We start from the raw sequence: 17,615 nt of genomic DNA, 5'->3' as shown, positions 1-17,615 counted from the left end.
CTCACTTTCTTCCTTCCATATATTAGTACCATCTGCATGCCATGTTCTGGGCTAAGATTGAAAAAAGTCTGTTGATTTGTTATGAACTTTAACAGTTATTACAGTGTTTTAGATATTACTGTTTTAAAGTAAGCTAAAAATTTCAAAGTATTATCAAATGACTTAGAAATGCTACAAAATATCCCTATGTTCAAGGCTGGACCCCATGCTGATGACCCTCTGTCACCATCTAGAGGTAGTGCAAACATATTGCAGGCCCAGTTCTTAGGAAACAGGATGTGTGAAGTCATCCCAGAAGTTAAGGCTTTGCAAATGTTTGTATATCAGCCCTGCAGGAAAGGTTAGACACTTCCATAGGTAAATGAACACTATCAGAGTTTTGATTGCTGTATCTGTGGTAATATAGGAAATAGTTCCTGGAAACTGAACCAAATTTTAGAAGACTGAGATCTATTGAATTATAAGAATTGGAATGACACTAAGGGGGTTGAACCAACTCTGTTAGGTTCAGAAGGAGGCTGAGGACCTTAATGAATGGATACTTAATGACTCCATGTTTTTGGAGAAAAGACTAATATTAGGAACTACACTGTTCATTCGTGTTCTCCCTGGGGCAATCCCTCCCTTACCCCCAGCCTGGAAACATCTGGAAGTTGGCCCTGAATCATCTCTCTCTCTCTCTCTCTCTCTCTCTCTCTCTCTCTCTCTCTCTCTGTGTGTGTGTGTGTGTGTGTGTGTCTGTCTGTCTGTCTGTCTGCTCTGTCTCTGTCGTCTCTCTGTCTCTCTTGTCTCTCTCGTCGTCTCTCTCTCTCTCTCTCTCTCTGTGTGTGTGTGTGTGTGTGTGTGTGTGTGTGTGTGTGTGTGTGTGTGTGTGTTGGTTAATATTGATTGACGATCTGAGAGTATCAGAATGACCTAATCGATAAACCTCTGGGCATGTTTGTGTGGCAGTTCGCTATCTAGAGGATTGGGCTAATAACTGAGATGAAAGACTCTCTCTAAATGTGGTTGGCACAAGTCCATGGGGAGGATCTTAGATCAAATAAAAAGGAGATAATGAGTTGAACACCAGCATTCATCTCACTGCTTCCTGAGGATGGACACAATGTAACCTGCTGCCTACCTTTCCTGACAGGATGAACTATATTCCCTCTAACTATAAGCTTTGGATTCCAGTCTTGAGCTTAGCCACAAATAGAGTTGCTCTGAAAGGATGTGGGTAATTTCTTGCAAACTCATCTTAATTCGAGGAAGAACACTTGCCAGGGGCACAGTTTTTATCAGCTTTTTGTGGACAGACTAAGTGTCCCTCCAGTTTCTGTTGGTGTTTGCTTGGTGCTGTGACCTACAGCACTGTTGACCCAGTCTCCATTTTTGTTAATTCTATTGGTTAGTGACATGGTGGGTGTTTTTTTTTTCTGCATGTCTTTGGTGTCTAATTTCCTTTAGTGTCCATTTCTTTGGTGAAGTCACCTAATGCATTAAGTCACCCCTATCACAATCAGCTAGCTGCTCATCTCTGTGTCCTATGCCCAATGGATCCTGGCTCAGCATCACAGGCAGTTTTGATGCATATGTAAATTCCACATAACTTATTATACAAAGTATATGGAAATATCCTGTTCTTACTTTTAAGGCCTCCTTATGAAATGGTTAGAAAAATATACTAAGTTCTTAGAATACCCTTTAGATATAGCATGATGATTACTGTTTAACTTATTTTAAGACAGGGACCCAGTGATTATGGAACCCTGATTTTTCTTACTTTGAAACCATGCTTCATCCTTACAGCAGATATGTGCCACATTTGCCTCTACAGTCCAAGTTTATCATTCACTGTTGCACTCAGTGAACTAGACTATGTATATTGACCTATCACTTTTTTCTGAGATTGACAAGGCCCTCCTTGAAATGGTATTTAGGGGGCTGAACAGGGCTGTCTCCTTCTATTACCACCCTTGCTCTGCACCCTGATGATGGCGACAGTAACCTAACTCTGTCCCCTCTGCTTGCCTGGGTACCTCTGGTCAGTCTGCATGCTCGGCAGGCTTCCCACTGGCTGATATTTGGAGCTGATATTGCTTACTACCTACACACAATACACAGTCACATATATAGGATGCTGCATCCTATATACCTGCATACTTTGCACACCTCTGCCAACACTACAGGGCCCTCCTCATCCAGGCACCTGATGGTTTTGTCTCTTTCCTGTTTAATGCTTCCACCATGGCCACTACCTTCACTGCTTCAAAAGTTCTTCATGTATGCTGTACCCTTTCTCTTATTGGGTAAATCCTAGTCCCCTCTTTCTTGTAAAATGGACTTGCTGTCTTGGGCTTTAATTTTTCTTTTTCAGTGGCATCTCTAAGAGATGTCTCATATTTGACAACCCCCCTCCAACTACAGTCTGTCTTGCTTAGGACTTGGTTGGTGCTCTTTGATAATATTTGTGATTACATGCTTCTGTTGTTGTTTTGCTGCAGCTGAGCTGTCCAATGAAAGTCTTTCTCACTGGCCTGTAAACGAGTATTTTATTTTCCTCACTACTAACTGTAGGAATCAAAAGAACCAAATAAGTGCGTTGAGTAAATGGGTAGCCATACAGAATGAGAGGTGCCTCATGTCTACACAAGCTCTATTTCTTAGAGTGTAAAGAGGTCTGGCAATCTGGGGACAAGGTTAAATTTGTAGAAGAGAGTCTAGAGAAGGCCACCTCAGAGCAGGGGTGGGGGTTCTTTTACACACTGGGGACGGTGACCAGTTATTCACTGCTCACCGTTCATTCTTCAAGCTGCCCTAGATATGCCTGTTACTGGTGGGATTCTGGGCAGTTGGGCGATCTTGAATGCATCCAAGCTTCAGGATGCACATCTCTTTATCAAAGGTTCGGGATTGCCACCTAGTCAGGGCAGGGCCGCGGGCGAGGCAAAAGAGAAAACTGCAGCAAGTTTCCAGGGAACCCTGGGTTTCTTCGCCATCACCAGAAGAGTTGTCCAGAAGTCACACCCCTTACCTGAGCCTCCAGCTTCTCAGTTCCTCAGCTCATCTTTCTGTGGCCCCAAGCTAGGATCCCTAGGCGGACCCTGAACGCTGCTATCCCTCTCCTGGCTGTGCGTAGGTCCCTCCCTCCCCCTTACTCCCACCCGGCCTCCCCGCCCCCTCCTTCCCCTCCCTCAGAGCCCAGGCCCAGGAATCCCACGCCCTTTGCAGTACAGGAGCTCGGACGAGCCCAGGGAAGCCTCGGGTCGCCAATCACCGAGCGGAGGAGAGGCGGGCGCTAGGCTCGGGCGCGCTGGGGGAGCCAGCTGGCGCTGCTCTACTCGAGCCGCAGACAATCACCCCGACACCGACACGCGCGCAGCAGACCCGCGGGCATCACCAGCAGAGCTTCCCCGCCACCGGCGCTGCAAACCGGACTTTGGAGACCCCTACACCCAGAAGCGCCGCAGGCCTGCGCAGTCGGAGCAGGGAGGAGGCTCACAGGCTCCCGCGCTGCCATGTGAGCCGCAGAAGCGACTCTCACCTGGCGCCGCACCTGGGGCTCCGCGGCCCTCGGGGACAATGCACGCCTCCAGCAGTCACCGCGTCCGCACCTGACCATGGAGTGCGCCCTCCTGTTCGCGTGCGCCCTCCGGGCCGCTGGTCCCGGGCCGCCGTGGGGCCCCGCGGGACTAGGGCGTCTGGCCAAGGCAGGTGCCACCACCAAGGGGCGCGCCGCACAGCCGGGACCAGGGAGGCGCCCGACCCGCGCTACTGCTCACACTTGGGTGTCACCTTTTTCTCTCTTGCAGGCGCTCCAGTTGTGCTGCCTCTGCTGTGCTTCGGTGGCCGTCGCCTTAGCCAGTGACAGCAGCAGCGGTGGCAGCGGATTAAATGATGGTGCGTATTTGCCCTCTGTCTCTGTACTTCACCATCCCACAAGGGCTCCCCACCCTGCCCTTCACACTCTGTCCTCTTTGTGTTCAAGAGGGAGAAATGTTAAGAAAAAGGTGCACCTCCTAACCTGGCAGGTGTATGCTGCTCGGAGAGGGGAAGTGTGGCAAGGTCTGTGAAGTTATCAGAAAATCAATGCCTCAAGCTGAAAGTCACAAAGATGAGAAAATAATTTCCCTCCTTCACAGATGGCTTGTTAAGAAAAAGAATCCGAATTTAAGTAAGAAATTAGAAAGGAAGTGGGCACCGAGTAGGGAATTGATAAGAGGCTCCTTCGTTTCCTTCCTCCCCTGGGAAAGCCACAGAAACTAATTCTAGTTGAGTCCGAGAGGGGGTGAGCCCCAATTTTCCCTGCTGCCACTGTCCCATTGCCCTTTCCTTCTTTCTCTCTTTGCTGATATTGTGCCATGGATACTCAAAGTTGCCTTTTGGTGGAAAGCGCTAGCACAAGGTGCTTTAAGTCTTTGTTTTTTGTTTGTTTGTTTGTTTGTTTGTTGTTGCTGTTTTCCTGTCTCTTAAGCCCCCCAGCTTCAAAGGTCCAGAGTATGCTTGGTCTTTTCTCATTTATTGACTCCACAGGACTCCCAGAGAGGGAAACCCTTGTTTTCAGTGTTTCCCACCAGCTGCAGGAGAACAATTCATGTTTGCCCCAGGCTCTTTAGCAAGACCTTACTGGCCAACATGGATTTCTCTGGATTCTAAAATTGTCATCTTTGTAGGACTGAGTCCTCTTGTCCAGATGCAAGGGACTGGATAGTGCCAGAATTACGGGCAAAGGCTTTCAGAGAATCGGTGGTGAGAGGACAAGAGACCCAGAAATACACTTTTGTCAGCTCTACCTTTTGTCCCCTCAGACCCAGTCAGAAGTTTCTAAAACATGCCCCCTGTTCACTGAGATCTAATGGCCATCAAGCCTTTCTGTTAAGGCATGGCCTATAAGGACTTCTTTGTTTTGTTTTTGGAGACAGGGTCTCACAAAGTCTAGATACAGAGAAGATAACCTTAACTTTAGGACCCTCCTATCCCATCTCCCTAATGCTGGTTTCACAGGAATGCCCGACACACCTGGTTTATATAGTAATGGGGATTGAACCCAGAGCCTCATGCATGTTTGGCAAGAACTTTACCCACTGAGCTACATTTCCCAGCCCCTGTAAGCACCTAAACTGACACAGCACATCATTCTTTACAAGGGACCTCTCACGGCCCCTGTTCCCAAACAGGACTGAATGTAACCAACAGCCTGTATGTTCCCCTTTTGGAAACAAACTTGTAACAGGTATCTGGGGGGGGGAGTTCAGGATGGCTGGCTAATACTCCCAAGTAAGAGCAGGTAGAGTTTCAGGTGGCTGTGCTCAAGGAGGTTAAGGAACACACTGGAGAAACACGAACTTAGGTAGATGGAGACTCTGGTAGATGGAGAAAGTAAATTTTCTCTTTAAAAAACAAAGAAAGAAAGGCTGGCTTTAATCAAAAGCTACATACCTGCAGAACAACACATCAGGAATGTTTGAGAACTAAAACATGCCCTGCTCAATTTTAAGGGAAACACATTTTTCCTTTTATTTTCTGAAAAATATGTCAATGATAGGGCATTTCTAGTTTAAATGAGAGAGAGTGGTGAAAAGAGCCATAAAAGAGTTGGCCACGCCTTAAAAGTCACAAGTGGTCCAGAAAGAAACGGGACACATTATTGTAATGTTGGGGTTTCTTTGCTAATGTGAGCCTAATTAGAATATAATTAGTATATAGCATATTTATCCCTACACACTGTGAGACTTCCTGATTCCTTAGCGTCTCCTAAATAATGTTTCATTTCATTGTTGTTGACTGTTCAGGGAAGGGAAATTTCTTTTTCTTTTCTTTTCTTTTCTCTTCTGGGAGCCAAGGACCCAAGTGACTCAAACATGCCTCTTAGTTGTTCGGAATCTTTCTAAACACTTTCCAAATTAGTTTCTCATTCTGTGCCTCGAAAGTGGAAACCCAGAACTTTTTTTTTTTTTTTTTTTTTTTTGTGCACAGGGCATTCTCCACATCATCTTCTGGGACGATGCTTTTCAATTCCAATGTTTTGTGAAAGAAAGCAGTGTACTGGCTTTGCTCTTTCCCACAGCAAATTGTTTCCTAGCTGTCCACCCCCCACACACACCCCCAGATCATACAGCAATTAGTGCTGCTCAGGGGAGCCAGGGGGAAGGCATTTTTGAACATGCCTTTCCAGGTGTCCCTGATCGGCCACGCCCCCTCCAACATGTCTGAGCAGTTTGAAACATCAGCCTCTATCTAGGATGGTTTTGAAGGTTTGGAGGCAGGTTTCTGTCTATGTTGTGTTTTAGGCATCAGATTAAACAGGAGAGTCCCCAGTGGAAGCTGCTTGAAACAGTAAAGGAACTCCAAGTGTCCAGGTTCTTGTAAAGTAACACTGGAAGAGGGGGTTGACTGCCCCTTGTTAATGAGCTGAGGGGGTCATCAGAAGCTGCACACTCTGACTTATTTGCAGTTTAAACACCTCCAGAAAAGTTTCTATCCCCAGTTCAACCTAAACAAAGCTATCAATCCCCCAGAAGAAAAATTCCCACTTACTAACCTTTGTGGCATTATACTGATTAATTTTGGTCAATAATAATAATAATAATAATAATAATAATAATAATAAACACATACCAGTGCTATGTGTCTAATGCATGAAGAGTTCCTATTTCTTTTCAGATTGAATATTGACCTTTCACCCAAATATCTTAGAAATTTATCAGAATTGCACTTGGCTTTTAGTTTTTGTGGGATTTATTTTTCTTTTCTTTTCTTTTCTTTTTTTTTTGTGCTAGACAAGTGCTACCACTTAAGCTACCACTGAGCCCAGCCGTAGACTCTATAGGAGTTACAGTTGAACAAGCCTGGTTGCGCAGAATGCAATGCACAGGAGCGTCTCTGAATTCTCTTTACTGTTAGGTGCACAGAACAAGGGTTTTTGTGAGCTCTGGGGCAGCCTGCTGGAAACTGACCCTTTGGCATCTTGGGTCCTGGGTGCTGACAGCTAAATTTTTCCATTACAGATTACGTCTTTGTCACGCCAGTAGAAGTGGACTCAGGCGGGTCATATATCTCACACGACATTTTGCACAACAGGAAAAGGCGATCCGCACACAGTGCCAGCAGCTCCCTGCACTACCACTTTTCAGCATTTGGACAGGATCTACACTTAGAGCTGAAGCCCTCGGCGATTTTGAGCAGTCACTTTATAGTCCAGGTTCTTGGAAAGGACGGTGCTTCAGAGACTCGGGAGCCTGAGGTGCAGCAGTGTTTGTATCAGGGATTTATCAGGAATGACAGCTCCTCCTCTGTTGCTGTGTCTACGTGTGCCGGCTTGGTAAGTCTGCCTCAGTCTAATGGAGCTCATGTTTTTTGTGTTTTGTGTAACTTGAATGAACAGATGTCTGCAGCATTAAGCTCTCTTGCAGCTAACTCCACACATTCACACTGTCAGCTTTGATACGTATAATATTCTCAATTGAATTAATCTGCTTTCTGAAAAAAAGGAAATATAATAGAACTTTAATGAGCATTTAGAGCATTCTTTTGATGTTTAATGGCCTGGGCCCTTTCATTCTCCATGTTTGAGACGATCCCCAAGGAAATTAATTTGATGGATGCCATTCGCTTTGCAAACTCTTGGGAGACCAGGAATTCTATAAATCTAACAGCCTACATGCGTCTCCCTTGCTTTGAAAGGGGAAAACAGCATTTCAATCTAAAATTGCATTCAGCAGCCAGAATTAACCTACCTTCAATTTGATGGAATGGAGTCTTTTGTTTTTCTTTTAAAAATCTGTTTTACAGAAGGCATCCTCTTAGAACGTGGGGTGGTGTGTGTGGACTAAGCAGGATAAAATGAAGAACCCAGGGAGGCAGACATTTAAAGGCACTCGGGACAAGCATGATTTCCTTTCGCTATAATCTTTCTGTGTCGAATACCAGGCCAAGAATATCCATGTAAATGATACTCAGAATCCAATCAAATATACAAGGCAGTAAAGACATCCTAAGCTTTCATTTCATGTTGCAATGGAAAAATGTCTCAGACCAGCAACAGAGTTGCTATTGGAGACACGTGGTGATCATGCTGTGGCATGGCCGGAAGAAGGAAAATGTGAAAAAGCCCAATTGGGAGTTAGCTGGGGATGTACATGTGGTCTGCAGCTTGGCTAAGCAAGAGGTGTGGTTTTGGGAGTGGACTGGGAGTGAATGAGGGCTCCACTATTCTTCACTGGTTAAGACTTTTCAGTTACAACTTTTCTTTTTCACAGTATACTCCTGAAATCCAGCCAAAACCATAACCACAGTCACTATATTCTTTAGTGTATTTAAATTGCAAAATAAAACAGTGAGTTAGCAATTCCCAACTAATCTACCTTCATTTGAATGACACCTGACTCAACAATTCCCTAAGTGTTTATGACATGGTTACGCACACATGTGCTCACACATGCATAGATGCATCTTAGTTTTCCTTCGTTGTTAGATTGTGGTGAGTCTTCTGCTAGTTTCTCACATTCTCCTTGCATTTCCCTCTCTCTGCCTGTCCCAATTTCCAAAAGTCCTCAAGAATTACTCACTCCACCACAGGGCCTTAGAGCATCTCATTCCAAACACTCCCAATTAACAGCAGTAAGCTAAAGTTCTTACTATCAAACCAGCACTAACTAACTAGTGGGTTCTTGTACCTTAGTTCCCTTACCTCTAAAACTGGAACTATGGCCTATGCATTGGCTCAGTAAGTAAAGATGCTTGATGCCAAGCCTAGTGACCTTAGTTCAATCCCTGGGACACATTTAATGGAAGAAGAGAACCAACTCCTCTGACCTTGATACACATGCTGTGGCACACACACATACACTGTCTATACAAAAAGATAACTTAAAATGTAATAAAATCATAGTAAATGGAGAGATTTCATCCCAGGCTTATAGAGAGGAAATGATTTATGTGTGAAGTGCTCCTTTGGTCTCTATCTTTTGTCATTCTTACAAAACGTGGCCTCCACATTCAGTACTTGGGACTCTGGTCTCTGTGGGTGGCAGGAATTTTGATCAGTTTTCTAATGAATAGACGTGAGGTGATCTTTTCTAGTGAAGAAGTGGGTTCACATTTGAACTGGGAACAAATTACCATGCCAAGCAGAAGAAATGAAATGGGCTAAAGTTGTCCAGCTTTCACAAGGGTGAAAGAAGCAACTAACATTGAGATCTGTCCTGTGGAAGCACTGGTTGTCCCTACTTTTCAACAAGCCAGGTGTATGGACTTAGTTATCATGACCTCACAGGACCTTGGTTGGCTCTCATTAGCCATGTGACATGACTTTTGAGATCATTAAATCTCCAGGCATCTGGCTCTGATGATCTAATTTTTTGACCCTGGTAGAGTCTATGATGTAAGAGGTAGGGAACAATCAAATTTATTTATCCATCCCTTTATGGATAAATAAAACCCTTTTATTTGGGAAATATCCCTTTCCCATTCCCCCACTGAACACCTGTGCAATTTTTAAACCCCAAACAGTAAGAAACAAAATGAGAGAGGATGGAACTCACTGGCAAATGATGACCCTGATCCATACTCATTTTGTAACCTGTGTTAAAGGGTAATATCTGCATAGAAAGGTTAAAATGTATATACAGAAAACACAAAAAGCAATGATGTAACTTGATTGATGTTCACAAAGTTTATATGCATTTTTGTGAGCCTAGATCAAACAGGACATTGTTAATGCCCCAAGAAGGCCCTCAATTGTTCCTTCCCTCTTTACTGTCCACATGAGGTAACTGTTTTGCCCTAACAAATGGTGTGATTTATTTATGATTTTTAAAAACTTTTCCTTAAGTAGAACCATAGTGTACTTCCTTGTATGAGGATCCAATAATGGTTTGTTTGTTTGTTGTTCTCTCACTCTGTGGGATAGATACCTAAGGGTAAAGTTGCTGTGTCCCAGGTAGGCATAGGTGAAGCTTTAGTAGGTGTTGTGGATCAGCTTTTCAAAATGGCCATGCCAACCTATGCGGGAAAGCTCTGGATGCTTCCTATTCTCATCAACAATTGACACTATCTGCCTTTTCCATCTTAGTCATTTTATAGTTGTGAATTAGATACCACATTGTAATTTACATCTTTCTGATGGTTAATGGGTTACATATCACCTTTAAACTTATTGGCTATTTATATGCTTCCTTTAATGTTCTCCTTACTATATAAGGACAAGAGATAGAATACATGTTTTCAACTTAAATAGTGGTTTGTGCTCCCTTTTCAGTGGATAGAAATAAGGATTCTAAGCAGAACACCCTTACTAGCTCAGTATCCTCTTTACTGTGACTATCAAACTCTGATATTACCTCTTTGGTTTTTAAAAAGCAAGTCATGTGATATCCTCTAAAGGTAACACATTGAGGGGACAGTGAGAGATGAGCATAAAAGAGAATGGCCATGTCGTCCCTCTTCTAACTACCTACAGATACTGGTAAGCATCTTTGGTCAAGAGGGAGGCTCATAACTCCCCTAAGACTAGTTGACAGCTGCAGTGATGGATTCAGAGCATTGTAGATGGTCCAAAAGTTCAGCGATGGACTTGTGTCTAATAGACTTGTTGGAGTGACTAATCAGAAAGTTAACATGCCAGAGGATATGGCAGTTCTTCATCCATTTGATCCAGATGTTGATAGGAGATTGATGACACTTTGAGATGAAATGCCTTCATGTAAAGCTTCTGTCTGGTGTTTCTTTAAGAGGAGAGCTAGGTGGTTGGCTTCAGGATCCTTTTAGATGTGACAGCCATCTCCCAGTGTTCTTCCAGAATGTACTAGGAAAGTAATTAGTCACCTTTAAATGATCTGGCACAGTGCCAGCAGGAAATCCAGCTTTTTCTAGACTGTTAGGGAAACCTCAGAAGAAAACACGAAGGGTAGTAAGATTACTATGGTACTGAAATACATATATTCTTCTTACAGGTGGCAAGGTAGGCATACACACCCCAGTTGGAATTTTTCTATCAGGGGATTTCCTTAAATAATTCCAAATTGCCCAGTGCTTAAAATATTTCCAATACTTTCTTGGAGTGTAAACCTACCACGCCAAGCCAACAGAGTTCATTTTAAAGAGTTCAGTGAGTAGTTCCTTGCTTTCAATAGTTCACAAAACAGGAGCAAGTGAATTCTGCCTACCATTAAGCTTGCATGTGATTCTTCGCTTTTAATTCTGAATGTCTGTTCTGGGTCACCCCTGCTCATTCTACCTGGTGGCCTTAAACTTGGTGAGTGTATTTGGAGCTGTAGTGTTTGTCACAGAATCATGGAGTTACATATTAACCTAGTCTATAGCTGCTGCCACATATGCCCTTTCTACTCTGTGAAGTGTCCCCTCTCCCCACTACAGTGGTGAGAAGGAAGGTCATGGCAACAGGCAAGCTGAGGCTACTGGAGGGAGACCTCACTTTGCTCTGAAACTGTAACCAACTTTGGATACTCACCTGTGTTCTTTAATGCCATTTTCTGTCAGACTGTATCTTTCTTCAAAGATTTTACTGTTTTAAAACATCCTACTTTAGGGATCTTTTTGTGAGTTTGTAGATGGTGACCCACTTGATTATCTTTGTCTAACAAGTTGAAAACTTGGATTCCTTTTCTTCAAACTGGAATTTGGCCTCCAAAATGTATCATTTTCTGAATGACTTTGGTGTATGTTAGTATTTGAGAACTAGTTGCTGTGAAAACTTGTGTTTGGAGGTGTATGGGAGAGCTACATGAACTCATTGATTCTGTCATCCAATAGCTGTTTATTGCTTCTGTCATAGCAGATGTTGCTCTGATCACAGAGGGTAAAACTGTGCATGAGAAGGACACAGACACCATTAACACACTGACAGAAGATTTATTTTTATTTTATGTGTATTGAGTTTGTACCTGAAGGCACATATGTGCACTGTGTGCATGCAGTGTTCAAAGAGGACAGATCTTGTTTGCTTCCCTAGAACAGGAGCTACAGGCTGTTGTGAGTCACAATGTGGGTGCTGGGAACTAAACCCAGGTTTCCTACAATTGTAGCAAGTACTCTAAACAGTTGTCTATTGCTGAACCACCTCTCCAGGCTAGTGTCTAATGTTTTGACATTGTAATAGGACATTGACATCTACAAAGTTCATGCTTGACATGTAATCTAGTTACACACACACACACACACACACACGCACGCACGCACGCACGCACGCACGCACGTACGCACGCACGCACGCACGCACGCACGCACCTTCACAAAACAACCTAATGTATTAAGTAAGTTTAGAACTCGTAGCTATTCTTGGCTACAAATAGCTCATTGGCTGTGGATTAGACACACCTGCAAGAGAAACAGCAACAGGGCTCTTAGACCTAAAAATTCCCATCTCAGTCTGAACTAAGCTGTGGCACAGCAGAGCTCAGGAGCCAAGAGCCCACAATATAGCTTCAGAAAAGGGAGAGGCTGGGCAAGGCAGTACCAGGCACCACCACCAACAACAACAACAACCCCAGATTGCTGTGTACACCAGCATGCCATGGAGTCAAAGAGTCCTACATCACCACATCTTTAATTCTCTTTCAACTTAGACTTTGCCCAGCACACTTGGTCATGGCTTTGTCCCCCACCCCCTTAAAGAACATCTCTGCATAGGTTCATGGTGACAAGACCATGAGTACAGTGCTTGCCCCAATTGTGTATTGTGTTCTAAGTGTGGAAAAAACTCTAGGGATAAGAGTTCCATGATCACTAGGCTTAAAGAGAGTTAAGCACACAGGATGTCCATACATTTACTATATAGCCAGGAATGACAGTGAACTTTTGATCCTCTTGCCCCCACTTCCTGAGTGCTGATACACAAAAGGCACCATCATGTCTGGTTTTCTGTAGTGTTAGGGATTAAGCTCAGGGCTTTGTGCATGTTAGGCAAGTAGGTACTCTATCAACTGAGCTACATCCAGAGCCATTTCACCTCTCTTCTCATGAACCCCATGCTCAATCTCTCTCTGTGTGTGTGTGTGTGTGTGTGTGTGTGTGTGTATGAGAGAGAGAGAGAGAGAGAGAGAGAGAGAGAGAGAGAGAGAGAGAGAGAGAGAGAAGAGAGGCCCATGTGGCCCAGGCTATATGTAACAGTTACATCCTACGTAACTGAGGATGACCTTGAAGTTCTGATCCTCCTGACCCCTTGAGGTGTGCCATCATAACTGGCCTTATGTGATACTGGGGATTGGACCCAGGACATGGTGTGGGCTGAGCATTCTATTAACTGGGCTGCATATCTGGCCATTTTACATCTTTTAATACACTAGCCTGCATTTTCAATCTCTAAAAGATGGAGTCCACACTGGCCCAACCAATCCACCTGTTTTAAAACTGTACTTCTGGTTGACAACTTATACCAGGATTCCTGTTTCAGTGTAAAGGACAATCACTAGGCCTAAGGTCATTCGCACTTTGTTGGTACCTGACCTCTCTGATGACCATGGTTTGTTCTAGTTGGAGAAATGCACTTTTGCTTAATAAACTCATTCTAGACCAAGCTCTGTTCTTCACATGGCTATCAGATGGACACACACACACACACACACACACACACACACACACACACACACACACACACACACACACACACACACACACACACACACACACACACACACACACGCAGTTACTGATCTTGTGGGCCTACTCAGCCTTACAGTGCTTGCATCTGCTGATGTTTGATAATCTCTGCAAAGACCAGCTGACCACAAGGAAAGGCTGCTTTTCTGTTGCTACTGAACCTTCTGTCTGGTGTTGGCTCATTGTCCTGGCTCCCTACTATATCAGAGGCTCCCAGCAGAGTGGGTACCACCACCAAGACTGCCTCAGGAACCCCTTCCAGCCTGGATTCCCAGTGCACCATCCAACTTTGTAGATTTCTTTCCTTTGCTTTCTCTGTCCTTTGTCTGCTCCGTGGCTAGCTGCCCTGATGTCCCATTGTGTCTTTTCTTCAGTGGTGGCCTTTGCTGCCTGTGACTGCTGCAGCAACCATTCTCAGGAAAGCCTGGGTCCCTGTGAGGAGCTTTCGAAGCCATTGGATTTGAATAGGCGGTAAGGAGCTTTGATGTCTCCTTTGCAAAGTATTTTATAACTCAGAAAGCTGTCACTGAGTTGTCTGTCGCTGGTCACTGCCTGCCGTGTCATCTTTAGAAAACCAATTTCCATTCATAATAGGGCTGAAGTTAAATGTCCTTAGCCTGTGGGCTCTGTTGCTTTGTGGTGCCTTGTTAGCTAGCAGGGGTTGTTGAATTACATCTACCCCCTTGGAACGCCATGGTCACTTGAGAGGATCATGTGAAATTACAGATTAGCCTGGGTTGTATTTACATGTTTTTTAATATAGGCTGACCCAAATCAAAGATGTTTTCTTAGGCTATTATTCAATTCATCAAGGGTAAAAAGACCCTTTTATTTTCTTGGCTTCTCTCCTCTGCGTTCTCCTAAGACATGATTTGTGAAGAGAATTATTTGCTTTTCACAAGGCTTTGAGCAAAAGGCCAAACCAAATTAAATAATAAAAAAAACCCTTTTTTTCCAAAGACCAAAGTTCTTGCCAGGGAGTTGGACTCTAAAGTAGCAAAAGGCAAGCCTGAGGGGTCTCTCCTGAGAGCTGGAAGGGCCTAGCCTCCCTCTGTGCTACCTGCCTGTTATAAGATGGCCACTAAGTACCATTCCTTCTGGATCATTCTGTTACCCATGCTTGACTCCAGGATCCAGGCCTGAGCTTCCAGGAATCCTGGGCATCTGGGAATCCTGGGCATCCGGGAATCCTGGGCATCCTGGCATCATGAGCTTGCTTCTTGGGACCTCAGGATTTTCATGTGTTCAGTGGAAATGGCAGTTGGCAAAGGGTGATGGAGACTGGTGGTAAGTGCTGAACTTGTCACACAGTAGCCGCTCTCTGCTAGACTGTTGACTTTGAACTAGGGAGGTGGTCTGGGCAGGAAATGGCCATTGAATTCTTTTCCCCCTGTCCTGAAGCCTTTCCAGGCATGCCTGTCAGAACAGGAAAAGAATTTCTTTGCTGTTGGCAACCCTCTTGGTGTGAAGGTTGGGGATCTTGTAGGAAAAGGAAACATTTTATTGAGTAAGAAAGAATAAAAGAAGGAAGATGACTGAGGTCAGGGCGAAGAGGAGGAAGAGGATCAACACACAGATCACAGATTTGTCTTCAGATCTGAAGAGCTGGCTCTTCCCTTCACTACTGTACAGCCACAAACATCACTCACCCTCTGTGGGCTTGACGTGTTCAATGAGAGTTCACGGTGTGGATAGGACCGCACTTATGGGGCTCACAAATATTTGGTCACGAGAAACACCCTGTGTGAATGCCCAAGACAGTTCCCTCTGCATGATCAAGTTCCCTAACTTAAAAAAAATCAGATTTGTTAAGATCCCCAAATTTCTGAGTGCCTGTATGATGCCACACTTCAGTACAAAAGTTGAAAGTTACCAGTCAGCACTCACTGGGGACATTTTTGATACTAAATAGTATTACTTTATTCAACATGAACATCTAGGTTATATACAGAGCCGGTAGATTATTTGGAAGTAGGACCTGAACCATTGGATTTACTTTTCTATGTCTTTTTGAAGTGCATGGTCAAAGAGAGAGGGAGGGAAGGAGGGAGGGAGAGAGAGAGAGAGAGAGAGAGAGAGAGAGAGAGAGAGAGAGAGAGAGAGATTGTCACTTTAGATCTTAAATGCTAGTATTCTGACTGGCTTTTAAATATTATAAAAGCCTCCTGCTTGCTGTGTCTTCCTTTTAAATAGCCCAAATACAAGTGTTTTATGAGTGAATGTTTGTAATCATAATCTTTATTATGTGATTGCTAGAACAAGTTTTGTATTCCTTATCTGAACTGCTTGGGACTGCAGTGTTTAGGACATTTTATCTCAAACATATATAGATAGATAGATAGATATAGATATAGATATAGATATAGATATAGATATAGATATAGATATAGATATAGATATAGAGGTATATAGATAGATAGAAAGTGGTGTGTGTGTGTGTGTGTGTGTATGTGTGTGTGTGTGTGTGTAGTATTAGTTACTTTCCTTCTGCTATGATAAAAATACCATTACCAAGGAATGGTTTATTTTGACTCATGTTTCCAGAGAGGTAAGAGTCCATCATAACATGGAACCCAGGAAGCAGGCAGCAAAGATGGCAGCTGAACAGCTAAGAGCTCACATCTCGAACTGCAAGCAGAAAGCAGAGTGAACTGGGAATGGCTTGAGTCTTCAAACCCTGCCCCCAGGATGTGCTTCCTTCAGCTAGACCACACCTCTTAAACCTACCCAACTAGGGACTAAGTGTTCAGATAGCCTAGACTATGAAGGATATCTCATTTAAACTACCATATATACACACACATAATCATATGCACACATGACACATATGTATAGACATGTATATAAATGTGCATGTTTCTGGAATGGTTTAAATCCATTCTTTCAATCCTTTTCCTATTCCTTTTTCCCCAACTTACTCTCTTTTCCTCCATCCATCCCCACCTCCATTCTCTCTTCCCATTTTTTCTCTCTTTTTGCATCTCCCTTCTTTTCTCTCTCTTTGCATCTCCCTTCCTCTTTCCTTCTTTCTCACTGGGATTGCTAGCATTCAGCAAAGCTGTGCCTGAATCATCCAGCTATATAATCATATTCTCCTCAATTATTCTCTCAACCATACTTTCCTCCTCTTGACTTCCTTCTGCAAACATGGCCTTCCGAGTTCCAAGTGATCCAGACATTTTCTTGGGTTCCTGAGTTACTTATCTCACCTAACTTATCGATCCCTAATGCCATAGATGTGTCATGTCTAGGAACAAGTGTGTAGGGGTCTAGGCTTTATTTGCCTTCACCTGTCTGTAAGACTTGAGGCTTCATTGAATTAATGGCTCTGCTAATCAAAACAAGAAGAAAGCAAAACTCCTTTTTCTTTGTGTGTTCATAAGTGAGTTAATGCTGAGGGGATCTAGGATGATGCAGAGTGAACAAAAGGTATGACAGTTACCAGTTTGAAACTCTTCATCAACTCATTTTATTTGTACCCTATACGTGCTACAAATTTATTGTGTGTAGGCCTGGGGTGTGTATTCACTGGCACTTGTACTGAGGTAACCTTGCCATGGTAGTAGAAGTTAGATTTTTAAAAATCCCTGTCTTTGGGGTGATTTTATTTTTAAAATTTTAATTATTTTCACCCTTCCCCTAACTCCTAGAAGACCACCTCTACTCCCTTCCCACCTGACCTCTTACATAGGCAGCAATCAGTCCAATTTGTGCTGCCCAAATACTCTTAGGTGTGGAGCCATCCCTGTGAATGTGAGCAACCTACCATGGATCACAGACTCCACAGCTCTCAGTTCTTCCTTACTTGGCCATTGCCAAAAACGTCTCAGTGAGAGGTTGGACTTTATGCTTACCTCTCTTCTCCACCTTCATGTTTTGTCTGGCTTGAACTTGCACAGCTTATGTTCATATTGCCATAACTGTTGCGGGTTCTTATATACAACTGTCCTGTTGTATCTAGAAAACATCATTTCATTCCTCTTCTTTGAAGAAGACCCCAGCCTTGGTTAATATTC

General features: G+C 43.7%; 1 protein-coding gene across 1 annotated transcript in view; it reads left to right on the top strand.

The window, feature by feature from the left end:
- The first annotated feature begins 3,602 nt into the window (after positions 1–3,602).
- Positions 3,603–17,615, top strand: part of Adamts18 (ADAM metallopeptidase with thrombospondin type 1 motif 18) — a 134,355-nt gene continuing 120,342 nt past the window's right edge. The window contains exons 1-3 of the mRNA XM_027406073.2: positions 3,603–3,692; positions 3,795–3,882; positions 6,990–7,303. Coding sequence (XP_027261874.1) covers positions 3,603–3,692; positions 3,795–3,882; positions 6,990–7,303 — 492 coding nt within the window. The remainder of the gene's footprint in view (positions 3,693–3,794; positions 3,883–6,989; positions 7,304–17,615) is intronic.

Source organism: Cricetulus griseus, chromosome 3 (assembly GCF_003668045.3).
Source record: "Cricetulus griseus strain 17A/GY chromosome 3, alternate assembly CriGri-PICRH-1.0, whole genome shotgun sequence".
Classification (NCBI taxonomy): domain Eukaryota; kingdom Metazoa; phylum Chordata; class Mammalia; order Rodentia; family Cricetidae; genus Cricetulus; species Cricetulus griseus.
This window is presented reverse-complemented; position numbering and strand designations above follow the sequence as displayed.